The following is a 17,053-nucleotide window of genomic DNA, read 5'->3' as shown; positions in this document are numbered from 1 at the left end:
AGTGGCGTGATCTCAGCTCACTGCAACCTCCGCCTTCCAGGTTTAAGTGATTCTTGTGCCTCAGCCTCCTGAGTAGCTGGGATTACAGTCACGCCATGCCTGGCTAAGTTTTATATTTTTAGTAGACATGGAGTTTCATCATGTTAGCTAGCCTGGTCTTGAACTCTTGACCTCAAGCAATCCACCCACCTCGGCCTCCCAAACTGCTGGGATCACAGGCGTGAGCCACTGCACCTGGCCAGAAAACTACTGAGATTCTGAAACAAATTTAGAAAAAAGCATACAAACCAAAGTTTAAGGTAAATTTAAAAGGTTTTCCAATTGTTGAGATTTGCATTTCTGTCATCAGAGAAAAACGTTTAGAAAAACCAGCATATCTCTCCTTTTATGCACTTAGAGATCTTTAAAATTGTTATTGTAGCCTTGCTTGTTCGTTGGATTTTGTAGTGTGTGTGTGTGTGTGTGTGTGTGTGTGTGTGTGTATATATAGTATATATATATATGCCACCACTAATATACTTGGGGAGCTTTGCATTCACAGTAGCTCATGGATATGACTTTAACATGAACTATCATACTATCATGGTTATTGCAATTCATTTTTTTGAAGAATAGTTATTATAATACAGACATTCCTTGTAGTAAATGTTTGTATTATGGTTTTTTTTTTTTTTTTTTGTAACACAGAATGTTCTCTACCTTTGTTACCATCTAACAAGCAATTCACAAAACCAAGAAGGAACCAAATCTTTGATTTACATTTCTGCTGACCTAGTGTGTGGACTCTTGCAGAGGAATAGCATTGCTGCATGGTGCTCAGAAAGTGTGGGAAAATGGAACAAAAAGCTTGAATCCATTTTTTTTTTCTGCTTTTACATCAGAATTTATATTTAGGTTATACTTTTCTAGAGGAATGAACAATACATCTCTTATCCACAATATGTAATTTGCTAGTTTTGTGTTTAAAGCTTTTCTTATTTCCTGTTCTACTTCTGTGAATTAAGGATTTTAAGCAGGGGCAAAACTATAGGATCAGCAGGTAATCATTCTTGGATACAGATATTAAGTACACGTAGCATGCTTGTCTTCACTCTTAGGTCATAAGCTCCATGAGGGCAGGGGACAATGATCACTCCAATCCTTGCTGCTTTTCCAGCATATAGCACATGGCAGAATTCAAACATTTGTTTAATAAACAACAACAACAAAAAACCTTTCATATTACGAGAAAGACATCTGCTGCCCTGAAATAACTGATAAATTATTATGTAGTTTACTTTCAAAAAAAAGAATATGATATGGTTGACACATAATGAAGTAGAATTTATGCTGTTGCCCTGCTTCTGTCATAAACATGACAAAACATGACAATGGGAAGTCACTTGAGTTCTCTGGATCTCAGTAAATAAATTTATGACATTAAGGGATTTAACAAAAACAAAACCCAGTTGGAAAATTGTACAAGTCACTCAAGTTCTAAATTGCTTCCCAATGCCAAAATCACTTAGTGAGATACATCAAAGACCACAGAACTTTCGGTTTACAAGTAACAGACAAAGAATACTAGAAAATTTAAAATTTTTAATAAATGTGCTTTGTTCACAAAATGTGAAAAAATACAACAAACACACACGTACATTTTCAGGTATGCTACCTCCCACCACTTGGCAACTATGGTAAAACCACATGATCTAGTCATGATCCTGAAGAATCCAACCAAATGATTACCATTTGTTTTTGAAACAACCAAATTATTTTGAAGAACCTGCTGTGAATGTGATAGGAGGCCTTATAACTTCTTTATATCCAAAATGAAATAATTCTTAGGAGTACCCATACAGTATCAGAAGGCCCTATTAACTTCCACTTGTTATTACATACATGATCTGGCATCAAGCTGCAATGACTGCTTATACTTCAATACTTATACACTGAATTGGCTTTGGTGGAATGTGTATCAGTTTAAATCTGTGCCAACCTAATTTGAATAAGCTGAATTTACAGTAACAAATGATATAAATTCAAACAAATTTATACTAAGTGGTAGTAGGTTTTATAAGGAGACTTCCTCAGAGTACTACATAAAATACATCATGCACACTTTGGAGCATAAGCAGAATCAACATCTGTAAACAATCAGAATTTATAGCACCAACATTTTAGCTATAACACAAAGGCTGACTCCAGGGTCATACTACACCAGCCTTTCAAAAGTGCTGTTTTCATTTACTTTCAAAGCATTTTCATTTGGTGTATTGTTTTCTTTTCTCTTAAGATATTTACCCAAGTCAAAAAGCAAACAGTATGGTAAAAGGTACTACCAAAATTGTTCAAAATAGTTCTGTATTATCAATACAGTGCTTTTTCTTCCCCCTTCTCTTGGGGAAGCTACAAGGCATAATCCTGTAGTGCTTAACTGGAAACAACAGTCAATCCTAAATATTAAGCAATCTTATGCTATTGAAAGTAAATGAAAAATGTTGAGTTACTTGTGGCATATTTGAGCAATCAATATTTATTGCATTTAATCAACTGACTTTAAAAAATCACAATCTTGTTACTTTCATTAATTTAGCATGTGAAATTTAATTTGAAATACTGGGTACATACACTCAACCATTTATATCATAAAGGATAAGTTTTATATTTCTAAATAAAGTTTGACATTCAAAGGTACTACGGCAATTCACAATAAGCACAAAAACATCAGCTTTACCAGAGTAAAGAAGTGCAGTTTATGAAATTTAGGATCAACTATTGAAAATGCAAGTTTCCTTTAAAAACATACAAACATACGCACAACATTAACCATGAAATCTGAAACTGTGATATTTCAGTGCAAAAACCTCAGTATGAGGTAATTTTAATGTAATAACCACTTGAAAAAAAAAATCCACACAGTGGCACTCTTAAAAATGATAGTTTCCGTGACAATTGCTGGCTGACAAGACAATGTGGACTAAATGTTCTTAACTGTTTAAACTAATCTTGTCTTGTTTGGACATATATTTTTCCCTAATCATTTGCTTCTGATTCAGAAACACAGAAAGGCATTTATTAATGTGGAAAGGGAAAATTCCCACAGCCAACTAATTGATATATTCAAAGAAAATTTTCTGATAGAGTTTAGATAGAAATTAAGATACCAAAAAGGTCAAAACCATTTTATGAGATCACCAACAGAGGGTTAATTTTAAGTTTTTCCATATAATTTGAAACTTGTAGTGCGGCACCTCCTTCACAGAAAGGTGAGGACCCTATCAAAGTTGGTTTCAACAGAACATAAACTCTTCCAAGTGCAAACCCTTTCAAAAAGGTGTTTTAGGTCATTATTGAGTATTACATTGTTCTTTGCTTAAATAAAACATTTTGTAAATGAAACCTAAGTTTAAGAAAAGTAAAAGTGAACTCTCAGGTAAATATACTTCACACCAAGGCCCAAATCAACAAGAAAGTTATGAAAATACTACTTTGGCAATGGTGTTTAATGGATAGGGCTAATGAAATTAGAATACATACTTTGGGGGAAATCTCTCCCCCAATGTCTGATGCTGTCAAATGAGCTTTTAATAGAAGGAAGAAAGAAAAAGAATTATCACCAATTACAAAAAGTTCAGGAAATATAAAGGAACATAAAATGACTTTCTGTAACATCACAATTTTAGTTAGAAAAAAGAAAAAGATAAGTGCATCACAAAACAACTAACCGATCTATTTTTCTGTATCACATTTAACTTGTGAGTCATCAAAGTGCAATCTACAGCTTTCTACATCTTAAAGTTTCCCATTCAATGGTTTATAGTCAACACTGAAAAGTTGAAAAGGAAAACATAGAGCAAATTATGCTTGTTTCCACAATAGCACTAAAGTGAAAAAGGTACCTTTCTATGATAGTGCTAAATGCTAAAGTAACAGAAGTTTCTGCTATGACATGAGTCACTCTGCATGAAACTTTAAGCTTTCTATATAAGAATAAATTTTAAAATTGAGAAGTAGAAAAAAATAGCAAACTCTGTAAACCTCTGCATTTCTTTTATGCAAACCAGGTTTTCAGTACTGAGTTCATGTTAGTATTTCCAATTGGTGTAAGCAATTAGTTTAGGAGCCTGGACTGAAAGGGCCTTTTGCTTCTATATTAACTTAAAAGTAATATGGGGTCCTCTAGCTCATAGAAAGGAATAGAGCTGGCTTGACTTTCTCCAGAATCTGAGTCATATGGAGCATCAGGGAGTTCTGTGAAACCATATGCTAGTTGTTCATCTTCTATATCTGATCGAACATAGCAGGAAGGATTAGAATACTCCTCATCTTCTATACTGTTGAAATCTTGAGGAATATATAACATTCCTGGGTAGTTCCTACTAACCAAGTCACTTGTGGTTTTTAGAGAGATTTTCCTAAATGCCATCAGATGCATATGTGAAAATTTTGAGTACTTGAAGCGTTTAAAGCCCAGAGACTCTATAGCAATCTTCCAGCTTTTCATCATCATAGCATGACGGTTCTGATGGGAGGAATCAGGTGTGATGATAAGTAATAAACCATTTAACACTAACAGTTCATGGGCTTTCTTGCAGCAAATCCATCGCTGGTAAGGAGATGGAAAATAAGAAAGGAGGAGAGAGAAAACAACCACATGGAAAAGTTCTCCAGGAAGAGAATCAATAGGGTTTTTCAGCTGCTTCAAAAAAGCATCTATAGCATCCTGTGCAAGCTGGAGTGGTTGCTGAAGCTGTAAGTTCAGGAAATCACATTTATAGACACTCTGCAGAAACAGAAAACAAGGCATATTAAGAACTTCAAGATTATTTCCACTTTAATACATAGACTTTTCAGCAAACCATTTCACATATCATAGTAATAATTCCAGCATTGATTATACATTTTTCCTTTTAAATATTAAACTTGAACAGATTTATTCAACCACAACTTTTACAAAAATCTCAAAGTAGTTAAGTCCAAAGACTTGCTAATCATCATTTAAATATATATTTTTGCCTAACAATTTAAAATGGGAAATAATTTATGTGTGTATTTTGGGTTAGGACTTACATAAATTTTAATTTGGGTAGAAGTTTACAGGAAGGACACTTCTATTTACATTCAGTTTAACATTTACAGTTACCAAAAACAAACTAATATAAAAACTCTGAACAAGAAATACCATGAAATAAAGATGAATCAAATAAACTAGAGGATAATGAAAGAGGCATTATAAAATTTGTACAAGCAGAATGATTACAAAACTTAAGTTATTTGAAACCATTAACTTTAACCATTTAAAAAGTAACCCTCAACATTACTTTTATTTTGTTAAAAAGTTAATCCCTGGTTTGGAACAAACTAAATTTAGTTAGACAAATGGCCATGGGAAACAATACAACTAAAGGAATAAACAACATTATATAATGTGCTAAATCTTAAAACTATGGAAATGGACCAGAAGAAAGCAATTTTAAAATTAGACAAAAATTACTCTATCATATACCCATAGTTATTGACAAAGATATGACCTAATACCTTAATCCTTCACTCATGTTAGTGTATATACAAGCTGGCCACATAGTCATCTGGACTGTTTATGAGGGAAAGTGATATGTAACATTCTAGTACCAGAAAAAAAGATGCTTTCCTTCTTCCCTTTTTCTTAAAGGCAGCTTTACTCATGTATAAGTGACACAAAAGCATAAGTCTGGTAAGTTGTGATGTATTTTTACACTCATGAAACCATGGGCATGGTCGAGTTAATGAACAGATCCAACACCCCATAATTTTCCTTATGCCCCTTTATAGTCCCTTCCTTCTCTTCCCCTGCCAGCAGGCAATCATTGATGTGATTTCTATCACTACAGTCAAGTTTGTATTTCCTATAAATAATCATTTTGAGATTTTTCTTGCAGGTATTAATAGTTTATTCCTTTTTAAACTGCAGAATGGTATCCCATTGTATCAAGGATGTACTACAGTTGGCTTATCCATATACATCTGTTTATGGATATCTGGGTTGTTTCTAGTTTTTGGTTATTACAATTCAAGCTGCTGTGAGTATTCCCATTCATTGTTTGAATCAACATTCTTTAATTTGTCTTGGGGAAATATCTTGGGTGGCTAGATCATACAGAAGGTGATGTAGTAAGTTTAATTTTTAAATAACTCCCAACTGATTTCAAAAGTGGTTATGTAGTTTCACGTTCCCACCAGGAGTATGTGAGTTCCAGTTCCTCCAAATCCTTATCAACTCTTCGTATAGCTAGTCTATTTCATTTTAGTAATTGTAATAGGTGTGTAGTGGTGTTGCAGTTTTAATCTGCATTTTCCTAATGAGTTAGTGATGTTTATCATCTTTTCCCGGATTTATCTGCCATCCAGATATCTTCTGTGTTAAAGTGTTCAAATATTTTGCCCATTTAAAAATAATTGGGTTGCTTTAAATTTTAAATATCTGGGTTTTGAGAGTTCTTTATATATTCTTGATGCAAGTCCTTTATGATATATGACTTGAAAATATTTTCTTAGTCTCATGTGGCTTATCTTTTCATTCTTTTAACAGTGTCCTTTGAAGAGCTGAAGTTTTAAATTTTGATGAAGACTAATTTATCAATTTGTTCTTTCTTAGATGTTGCTTTCAAAGTCAGGTCTAAGAAGTCTTGTCCTATCCCACGGTCATAAAGACTTTTTTTCAAAATGTTTTCCTTTAGTAGTTTTGTAGTTTGTTTTTTTCATTTAGGTCTATAATACATTTTGAGGTTTTTTTTTTTTTTTTTTTTTTTTTTTTTTTTTTTTTTTTTTTTTTTTTTTTCAGATGGAGTCTCACTCTGTTGCCCAGGATGGAGTGCAGCAGTGTGATCTTGGCTCACTGCAACCTCCGCCTCCTGGGTTCAAGTGATTCTCCCGCCTCAGACTCCTGAGTAGCTGGGACTACAGGCGCACACCACCACGCCTGGCTAATTTTTGTATTTTTAGTGGAGACGGGGTTTCACCATATTGGCCAGGCTGGTCTCGAACTCCTGACCTTGTGATCCGCCCGCCTTGGCCTCCCAAAGTGCTGGGATTACAGGCATGATCCACCGTGCCTGGCCAAGTTCATTTTTTTTTTTTTGTATGGAGTGTGGTATAGTCTGAAGTTTCTTCTTTTGTATATGGATACCCCTTTGTTTCAACACCATTGTGGAAAAGACTATGCTCTCCATCTTGGGCAAAAATCAGGTATCTAAGTTTGGGCCTATTTGTGAACCATCTATTATAGTTCACTGATATTCTTGAACATCAATACCACAGTGTCTTGAATACTGTAGCTTTATAATTTTGAAATCAGGTAGTGTTACTCTCCAACACCGTCCTTTTTAAAAGTTGTTTTGAGGTATTAATTCTAGGTCCTTTCAATTTCCACACAAATTTTAGAATAAGTTTTTTAATTTCTACGAAAAAGCCCACAAGAGTTTGGTGAGGACTGCACTGATTCTATACAGATAGGGTCTCACTCTGTCACCCAGGCTGGAGTGCAGTGGTGTGATCTTAGCTCACTGCAACCTCCACCCTCTGGGCTCGAGCAATCTTCCTACCTCAGGCTCCTGAGTAGCTGAGACTACAGGCCAGTGCCACCACATCTGGCTAATTTTTTTTTTTTTTTTTTGTAGAGACAGGTTTTTGCCACATTGCCCAGGATGGTCTCGACCTTTTGGACACCAGCAATCCACTTACCTAGGCCTCCCAAAATGCTGGGGTTACAGGTGTGAGCCACTGCACCCAGCCTAGGTCATCTTTACTTTCTCCTAATTTGTGGTTTGCAGCATTTGGATTTTTCTACTTTTGTCAGATTTATGAGCTACATATTTTATATATGTTCACATATAAAATAAATATTTCATATTTTTGATGCTAGAGTAAATGGTACTGTTTTTAATTTAAATTTCTGATTGGTTGCTGCTAGTATATACACACAAATATCTATTTTTATTTATCTTTAAAGAGTTTAAACAAGAAGAGAAAATCTTTTTAGCTGTATAGTTACCTCTTCATACCTTTGTGTAGAGCCATATTTCTACCTGGCTAAAGCACTTCCAACTTAACATTTCTTATAATACAAGCTTGCTAATATTGAATTATTTCAGCTTTTAGATATCTGAAGAAAATCGATTTCATCATTTTTGAAAGATATTTTGGCTGGGTATAAAATTCTAGGTGACTTTTTATTTCAGTACTTTAAGGTGTCTTTACAATTTCTGGGAGCTTTTAAGACTTTATCACTAGTTTTAGAAGTTTGATTTGATGTTCCTTGGTGTAATTTTTCTTCATGTTTCTTTTGTTTGGAGTTTGTTGGGCTTCTCTGAATTTGTGAGTTTAAAGCTTTCATCAAATTGGAAAGTTTTTGGCCATTATTTTTTTAACCCCACCTTTTTGGGGGATTCCAATTATGTTTATATTTAGCCGCTTAGATTTGTATCACTGATGCTCTTCTATTTTAAAAATTTTGTTTCATTTTGGATAGGTGCTATTGTTATATCTTCAATTTACCTTTCCTTCTGCAACATCTAATATGCATTAATCCTATCCGGTATGCATTTTCACATCACACATTGTAGTACTGTCTCTAGAAGAGACAGTACTTCAGACTGTTTCTTCTTAGCTTTTTATACAGTTTTGATATTTTTAAAATAATAACACTGTATTGAAGCATAACATGTATAATGGAAGAATATAAACTGTGTAAATGTTTAGCTTAAGGAATTTTCCCAAACGGGTATTATCTCTATTTTAATGTCCTTGTTTCTGTGTCAGTTTAGGGTTGGTCGTTGTTGGCTGATTTATCTCCTCACTGTGGGTCCTATTTTCTTGCTGCTCTGCATGGCTACAATTGTTTTTGGATGCTAGACGTGGTGAATTTTACCTTGGTGGGTTCTACATAACTATGGATTGCTATAAATATTTCTGAACTGTGTTCTGGGATGTAGTTAAGATACCTGGAGACAATCTGAACTTTCTGGGTCTTGCTTTTAAGATTTGTTACATGGGACTAGAGCACTAGTGTTTAGTCTAAGGCAAATTATTCTCCATTACTGAGGTAAGACCCTTCTCTGTGTACTCTATTAAATGTCTGTGAATCTTGAATGTTCCAGTATGGCTGATGGGAACAGGTACCATATTAATACTTCCCTGTGTGAGTGCTGGCCACTGTAACCTCTAATCCTTTCGGACAGTACAGTCTCATGTAGTTTTCTCATATACATGTGTGCTGATCTGTACTCAGCTGAGTATTCAAAGGGGACCTTTTGCAGGCCTCTGGAGTTTTCCTTCTATGGCTTTCTTATTTTCAGTAGACCATTCTAGAAACACGAGCTGCCTCGGTCTCCGAGGACTCACAACTCCATCTTCACAAGTCACGGAATCACCTGAACTCTGCTAGGGTTTCCCGCTGTGCTACATCCTGGAAACTCTCTCAAGGCAATATCCTAGAGTAACTGTAGCGCTTGTCTCATTTGTTTTCCATCTCTCAGAGATCACTGTCCTTCATTACCTGATGTGCAATGTCGAATTATTTCAAATATTTTGTCCACATTTTTGTTGCTTCAAGTGGAAGAGGATAAAGCTGGTCTATGTTATCCCATCTTGGCTGGAAGAGTAAGTCCCTTTACTCTGTTTTAAAATTATAGGATTCTGAACTGTGAAACTCTGATTCTATACTTAAGTTATTTATAGTAGTTCTTTTGTCTTCTCTGGTGACTATACAATTCAGTGTTTATAACCCTATCCATAGATAGATTTAATATTAAGCTTAAGGATCAGATCAAATGGTCATGATGTCTCAGCAGTCCCTGAAGAACATCTCTCATGTATGTCTTGAGGAAGGAAGCGAAGAGAATCTATGCATGAAGGCACTTGGGCTTTAAAACTAGTGCCTGATGGCACAGAAATTCTCTGCAGTGGTAAGCTAAGAACAGTGATTTTAGCATAGAGAAAACGAAAGTAGAAATAACAGGAATGGTTTTAGGACTTGCTTGTTCCTCAGTGTTATACCAATTTAATCATGCTCATCAAAATGATACATAACTAAAGAAAGTTAAATCTTCATGCAGGAACTTACCAGTAGTAACAACATACATTTATTTAGCAGGCACTACATAAGAGGTACTATGCTTGGTGCTTTAAATACTTTTTTTTTCCCAAGAAAACATTACAACATCCTATGAAATGTGGTCCACTACTAACCCCATTATACAGATGAGAAAACTGAGGATCAGAGACTAGAAAAAGGTGATGGAGACGTTCAAAACTAGGTTGGAAATATTCTATTCTTTTATTTAAAAAAGTATTAAATATACTAGGCACTCTTCTAGGTACTGGGAATACAGCAGTAGAGGGGAAAATAATCCCTAATAACTGATATATTAATACTCTAATCCATACTTTAAAAATAACATTAAAATGCATTTTATAAATATTTAATATTTAAATGCATTTAAAAAAAATTTTTGTGTCTGCAGTTCTATCAAGAGTAAAATGGTAAACATAACGAATTAATGTTATTCTGGAAAAAAGTCTTTTTCTGATATAATGTGCCTACTTTAGAGTCATCTATCTTTAAAAAATGCCTTTAACACAAACTCTTGGCATCACATGATTAAGGTATAAGAATGTTCAAGCTGGCTGGGTGCAGTAGTTCATGCCTGCAATCCCAGCACTTTGGGAGGTTGAGGCAGGTGGATCACCTGAGCTCAGGAGTTCGAGACCAGCCTGACCAACATGGTGAAACCCTGTCTCTACTAAAAATACAAAGTTAGCTGGGCATGGTGGTGCATACCTGTAATCCAGCTATTTGGGAGGCTGAGGCAGGAGAATGTCTGGAACCCGGGAGGCATAGGTTGCAGTGAGTGATCACACCACTGCACTCAAGCCTGGGCAACAAGATTGAAACTCCGTCTTAAAAAAAAGTTCAAGCTGATAAGGAGGTGATCCTGCTTCACTGAATTGAAATGATAGTGTCATAATAATTGACCCATAGGAAATGTTCTCAAAAGAAACGATAGAATCTATCATTTACTGAGTTCCTACAATGTACCAGGCCAAGTGTTAAGTAGTTTCATTGACTCAAGTACAAACAAGCTGGATTTAATAAAGTTCTGGCTGATGCAAAAGCCCTTGCCTCTTTCTACGATTCCATAATGGCTCTACAACACTATATATTTCAGAAAGAGATGCATTAAAAGAAAATAATAAACCAAATACAACAAAATGCAAAACCCAAACACTACAGCTATGTGGAATTCTGTAATCTACTGAAGTTTCTTTTTATTGTTAGATGGAGTCTCACTGTGTCACCCAGGCTGGAGTGCAGTGACGCGATCTAGGCTCACTGCCACCTCTGCCTCCCAGGTTCAAGCGATTCTCCTGCCTCCGCCTCCTGAGTAGCTGTGATTACAGGTGCCCGCCACCATGCCCAGTTAATTTTTTTATTTTTTAGGTTTCACCACATTGGCCAGGCTGGTCTCAAACTCCTGACCTCAGGTAATCCGCCCATCTTGACCTCCTAAAGTGCTGGGATTACAGGCGTGATCCACCATGCCCAGGTGAAGTTTCTTAATTGCTAAGATTTTACTCTAACATGGTTCTAGATTATGGCTATTTAGATGATAAAGAAAATAAAGACAAAATTTGGTTAAATGCTCAATTTTTCACAAAATATATTTAGTTTAGAATAGAAATCTCTTCTTAATGGGTACACAGGAAATACATTTGCTATTTTAGGGATGCAAAGACAGTGCTTTTCTTTTGTAAATATACATGTAAAATATTGAACTCTGAAACAAAACTATGCATACCTCTACAGCAGGTACAATGTCTATGCCAACAGTTAGAAATTCTTCAAACTTCAGAAATGGGTTAAAGCAGCTGCCAACATCAAGTAATCTGATTTTTCCTGAGGCTTGTAGCAACCTAAAAACACATATTTTATAAGAACAAAATCAAACATGAGAATTTAATAAATCACATAGATTATCGGTTTTTTAACTTGTTAGTCTCAGGACCCTTTTACACATTTAAAAATTACTGAGGCCCCCAGTGAACTTTCATTTCTGTGAGTTTTATCTATTAATAATGATCATATTTGAAGTTAAGATGAACAAGTCTTAAAATATATTCATTTATTAGACTTAAAAAGGACAGTAAAAAAGTACAGCCTTGTTTTATATATATTTACTTGTTTAATTTTTTAAAAATTGAGACAAGGTCTTGCTATGCTGCCCAGGCTGGTCTTGAACTCCTGAGCTCAAGTGATCCTCCAGCCTCAGCTTCCCAAAGTACTGGGATTAGAGGCACGGGCCAGGCCCCACCACCCACCCCCCATTTTAAAAAAATATATTTTTTCAAGTCTCTAATGTCTGGCTTAATTGAAAGTGAATGAATTCTAATATCTGCTTTTGCATTCAGGCTGTTGCAATATCACATGCTATGTAGTCTCTTGGAAAACTCTACTCTACCCTCATGATAGAGTGAGAGTAAAAACCAAATGAGAATCTGTAACAATATGTAATACTATACACACTACTAGACAGTCATTCTAATCCTTACTGGGCTATGGTTAAGGAGTTCTCGAATCAGAAAGGCTAACATCATAACCTGACTCTGACCCTTAACATGTAATACGGGGATAATAGTGGTACTCACCCTTAGACTTTTTTCCAGAATTAATAAGATAATACATTTCATACTTGACCCTATGCCTACTACATGGTAAGTGCTTAAAAAGTGGTAGGTATCATTGCTCACTATTACTATGTTATATAAAAAATTTGTATTTCTTCCACTAATGGTTTTCCCAAGTATAGTAAAAGCAGAATTTGGTACATGCTAATTCTGTAGTATAAATTCTAGTAAACTGAGTAGCAAAACATTTCTGAGAGTCTTAAAAAATATATACTTCTTATAAATTGAATTTTCTATCTCAATGAAGTAACCTAAACCATTCAAGTTACTTCAACATTATGGAACAATCACCAATAACTTAATCATATCATGGATGAGCTTAATAACTGATCAATTCTCAGTAATATACTTAGTCTATTTCAAATTATTTGGCTTAGCTCCTTATTTTTTTATTTGCATAAAATATACACAGTTTAAAGAATAGTCACTCAGTGAGTGACCACGTAATTACCACTCAGGTCAAGACATAACGCCTGCACCCTGGAAACATGATCTTCCCTGATGACATCCCCCACACCCTTCCAAAATGGTAGTCACTATCCTTATTTTAGGTAGTCACTATTCGTTATTTTAGTCACTTATCATTATTTATTCCCTTAATTTCCTTTAAAGTCTTAAGTACCTATGACTGAGTACTAGAGACTTAAGTACCTATGTCTACAGAGTTTAGTTTTACACTACGTTTTGTGATTTGCTGCTTTCATTTGATGTTATATTTTTGAGTTGTTTGTGCTTCTATAATTCACTTTTACTGCTGTATAGTATATACTTAAGACTTTTATTAGTATGGCATTAAGTCTAAAGATCACTTAAGGAGAATTAACATCTTTACAATATTCAATCTTCAAATCCATGAACATGAATAGTTATCCATTTACTTAAAAAAACTGTCAATAGTTTTGATCATTTTCTCTAAAAAGTTCCCTATCTTTTGTTGGAGTTATATTCCTTGGTATTTCCTAGTTTTTGATGCTTTTATTATCTTTTTTCCCATGGAACACTTCACTTTTTTTTTTTAATTTCATTTTTTATTGTTGGTTACACAGATGCAATTGACTTGGATACAACAGTCCCCCCTTATCTGCTGTTTTACCTTTTGTGGTTTCAGTTACCCGTAGTTAACCATGGTCTGAAAATATTCAACAGAAAATTCCAGAAATAAGCCAATTCATAAGATTTAAATTGCGTGACATTCTGAGTAGCATGGTAAAATCTCACACCGTCAGACCCAGGACATGAATCATATCCATTTGTCCAAAGTATCCACACTTTTTACATTAGCCATTAACAGGATATCTTATGATCCTGATATCTAACAATGGACATAGGCATGGCTTCATGATTTAGGATTACTGAAAGCAGATGATCCTCCTCCTCCTGATATATGGTCAGAAGGTCAACAGTAGCCTAATGCTATGTCACAATGCCTATGTCATTCACCTAACTTCATCTCATTGTATAGGCATTTTATCATCTCACATCATAAGGGTAAGTGAAGTACAGTAAGATACTTTGAGATAACATACTCACATAATTTTTATAGTATTTTGTTATAATTGTTCTATTTTATTGTTATTCTTATTGTGCCTAACTTATAAATTAAACTTTATCATGGCTATGTATATATAAAAACATAGTGTGTATATAGGATTCAGTAATATCTGTGGTTTTAGGCCTCCATGGGGGGTGTTGGCATGTATTCTCTGTGAAGGAGCGGTGGCTACTATGCATATCTTTTTTAGATCCAGCAGCTTTACTAAATTTATCTCGATTGCTTATCTGTATATTATTTTGTGTACTCTAGGTACCTAAGTTCCTAAACTGTGAAAAATGACATTTGTGTTTCACCCACCTACCCATCCATTTTTTTCCCCCTTACCACTCTGCCCAAAACTTCCAATATGTTGGTAGATAGAAGTGGGCAAGTGGATGGATGCTATTAATCCTAGATCAGAAGGAATATTCCAGTGTTTCACCATTAATAACTGGTATAGGTTTTATATACTACCCTTGATAAAGTTGAAGTTCCTTTTTTATAAATTTTTAGGTCCAGGGGTACATGTACAGGTTACATAGGTAAACTACGTGTCTCAGGAGTTTGGTGTACAGGGAGTTTGGTGTACTGATTATTTTGTCACCCAGGTAATAAAGGTAGTTCCCAATGGGTAGGTTTTTTATCCTCTTCCCTTCTCTGTCTCCACCCTTAAGTAATCCCCAGTGTATGTTGTTTCCATCTTTGGGTCCACGTGTTCTCATCACTTAGCTCCCAGTAATAAGTGAGAATGTGAGGTATGTGGTTTTCTGTTCCTGAATCTGCTTAGGATAATGACCTCCAGCTCCATCCATGTTGCTACAAAGGACATGATTCCATTCTTTTTTTATGGCTGCATGGTATTCTATGGTGTATATGTACCACGTTTTCTTTATCCAGTCTACTGTTGTGGGGCACTTAGGTTGATTCCATGTCTTTGCTATTGTGAACTGTGCTGTGATGAACATGTGTGTGCACGTGTCTTTACTGTAGAATGATTTATAGTCCCTTGGGTATATACCCAATAATGGGATTGTTGAGTCTTGTGGTAATTTTAAGTTCTTTGAGGAATTGCTACACTGCTTTCCACAATGGCTGAACTCATTTACATTCCCACCAGCAGTGTATTAGCATTCCCCTTTCTCAGCAACCTTGCCAGCAGCTGTTATTTTCTGACATTTTAATAATAGCCATTCTGATGCCTGTGAGATGGTGTCTCATTGTGGTTTTGATTTGCATTTCTCTAACGTTTAGTGATGTTGACCATTTTTTCATATGCTTCTTGGACACGTTTGTCTTTTTTTGAGAAGTGTCTGTTCATGTCCTTTGCCCACTTTTTAATGGGGTTGTTTTCTGCCTGTAAATTTGTTTAAGTTCTTTATAGATGCTGGATATTGGACCTTTGTCAGATGCATAGTTATATTTTCTCCTGTTCTGTAGATTGTCTGTTTATTCTGTTGATAGTTTCTGTTGCTGTGCAGAAGCTCTTTAGTTTAAGTAGGTCCCACTTGTCAATGTTTTTGTGCAATTACTTTTGGCTTCTTTGTCATAATCTTTCCCAGGTTTTATGTCCAGAATGGTATTTCCTAGGTTATCTTCCAAGGTTTTTCTAGTTGTATATTTAAGTATTTTTAACACATCTTGAGTTTATTTTTGTGTATGGTATAAGAAAGAGGTCCAGTTTCAATCTTCTGTATATGGTTAGTTATCCTAGCACCATTTATTGAATAGCGAGTCCTGTCCCCATTGCTTTTGTCAACTTTATCGAAGATCAGATGGTTGTAGGTTTTATTTCTGGTTTCTCTATTCTGTCCATTGGTCTGTGTGTCTGTTTTGGTACCAGTAGCATGATGTTTTGCTTACTGTAGCCTTGTAGTATCATTTGAAGTTGGGTAACATGTGATGCCTCCAGCTTTGTTATTTTTGCTTAGAATTGCCTTGGTGATCTGGGCTCTTTTCTGGTTCCACATGAATTTTAAAATAGTTTTTTTTAATTATGTGAAGAATGTTCATTGGTATTTTGATGAAAATAGCACTGGATCTGTAAATTGCTTTGACAGTATGGCCATTTCAACAATAATGATTCTTCCTATCCATGAGCATGAAATGTTTTCCATTTATTTTTGTAATCTCTGATTTGAGTATTGTTTTGCAATTCTTGTTGCAGAGATTTTTCACCTCCCTGATTAGCTGTATTCCTAGGTATTTTATTCTTTTTGTGGCAATTGTGGATGGGATTGTGTTCTTGATTTGGCTCTCAACTTGAATGTTGTTGATGTATGTGAATGCTACTGATTTTTGCACATGTATTTTGTATCCTGAAACTTTGCTGAAGCTGATCATCAGATCTAGGAGCTTTTAGCAGAGACTAGGGGGTTTTCTAGATATAGAATCATGTCATCTGCAAACAGAGATAGTTGGACTTCCTCTGCTCGTATTTGTTCCTTTTATGTCTCTTGCCTGATTGCTCCGGCCAGGACTTCTTGAAATCATTTTTATGCTTAGCTAGGGTGGTTTTTCTTTTTTTGACACAAATCCATGTGGAATTTTATCAAATGCATTCTATATATTTGTGCAGCTATGACTATGTGGTAGAAAAAAATTCATTAATTGTACAGTGTCAAATCAATCTTGCATTCTTTGGAAGGCCTTAATTTGGTTTCTATATGTAATTCTTTTCATAATCTGAAGGATTTGTTTTATATGTCTGTGTGTATATATAGTCAATTCTGACTACTTGTGATCATTTGGTTCTATAAAGTGACCATGAATGTTGAATTAGTGAATGCTGAACAATGGCTCTTATGGAAACTACAGGAT

General features: G+C 35.1%; 1 protein-coding gene across 1 annotated transcript in view; it reads right to left on the bottom strand.

Annotated features, from left to right (window-relative positions):
- Positions 1-1,561: 1,561 nt before the first annotated feature.
- The window catches only part of BMT2 (base methyltransferase of 25S rRNA 2 homolog), a 112,680-nt gene continuing 97,188 nt past the window's right edge, over positions 1,562-17,053 (bottom strand). The window contains exons 4-5 of the mRNA XM_010374626.2: positions 11,817-11,931; positions 1,562-4,765 (exon numbers count right to left, since the gene is read on the bottom strand). Coding sequence (XP_010372928.1) covers positions 4,136-4,765; positions 11,817-11,931 — 745 coding nt within the window. The 3' untranslated portion in view covers positions 1,562-4,135. The remainder of the gene's footprint in view (positions 4,766-11,816; positions 11,932-17,053) is intronic.

Source organism: Rhinopithecus roxellana, chromosome 6, assembly GCF_007565055.1.
Source record: "Rhinopithecus roxellana isolate Shanxi Qingling chromosome 6, ASM756505v1, whole genome shotgun sequence".
Classification (NCBI taxonomy): Eukaryota; Metazoa; Chordata; class Mammalia; order Primates; family Cercopithecidae; genus Rhinopithecus; species Rhinopithecus roxellana.
This window is presented reverse-complemented; position numbering and strand designations above follow the sequence as displayed.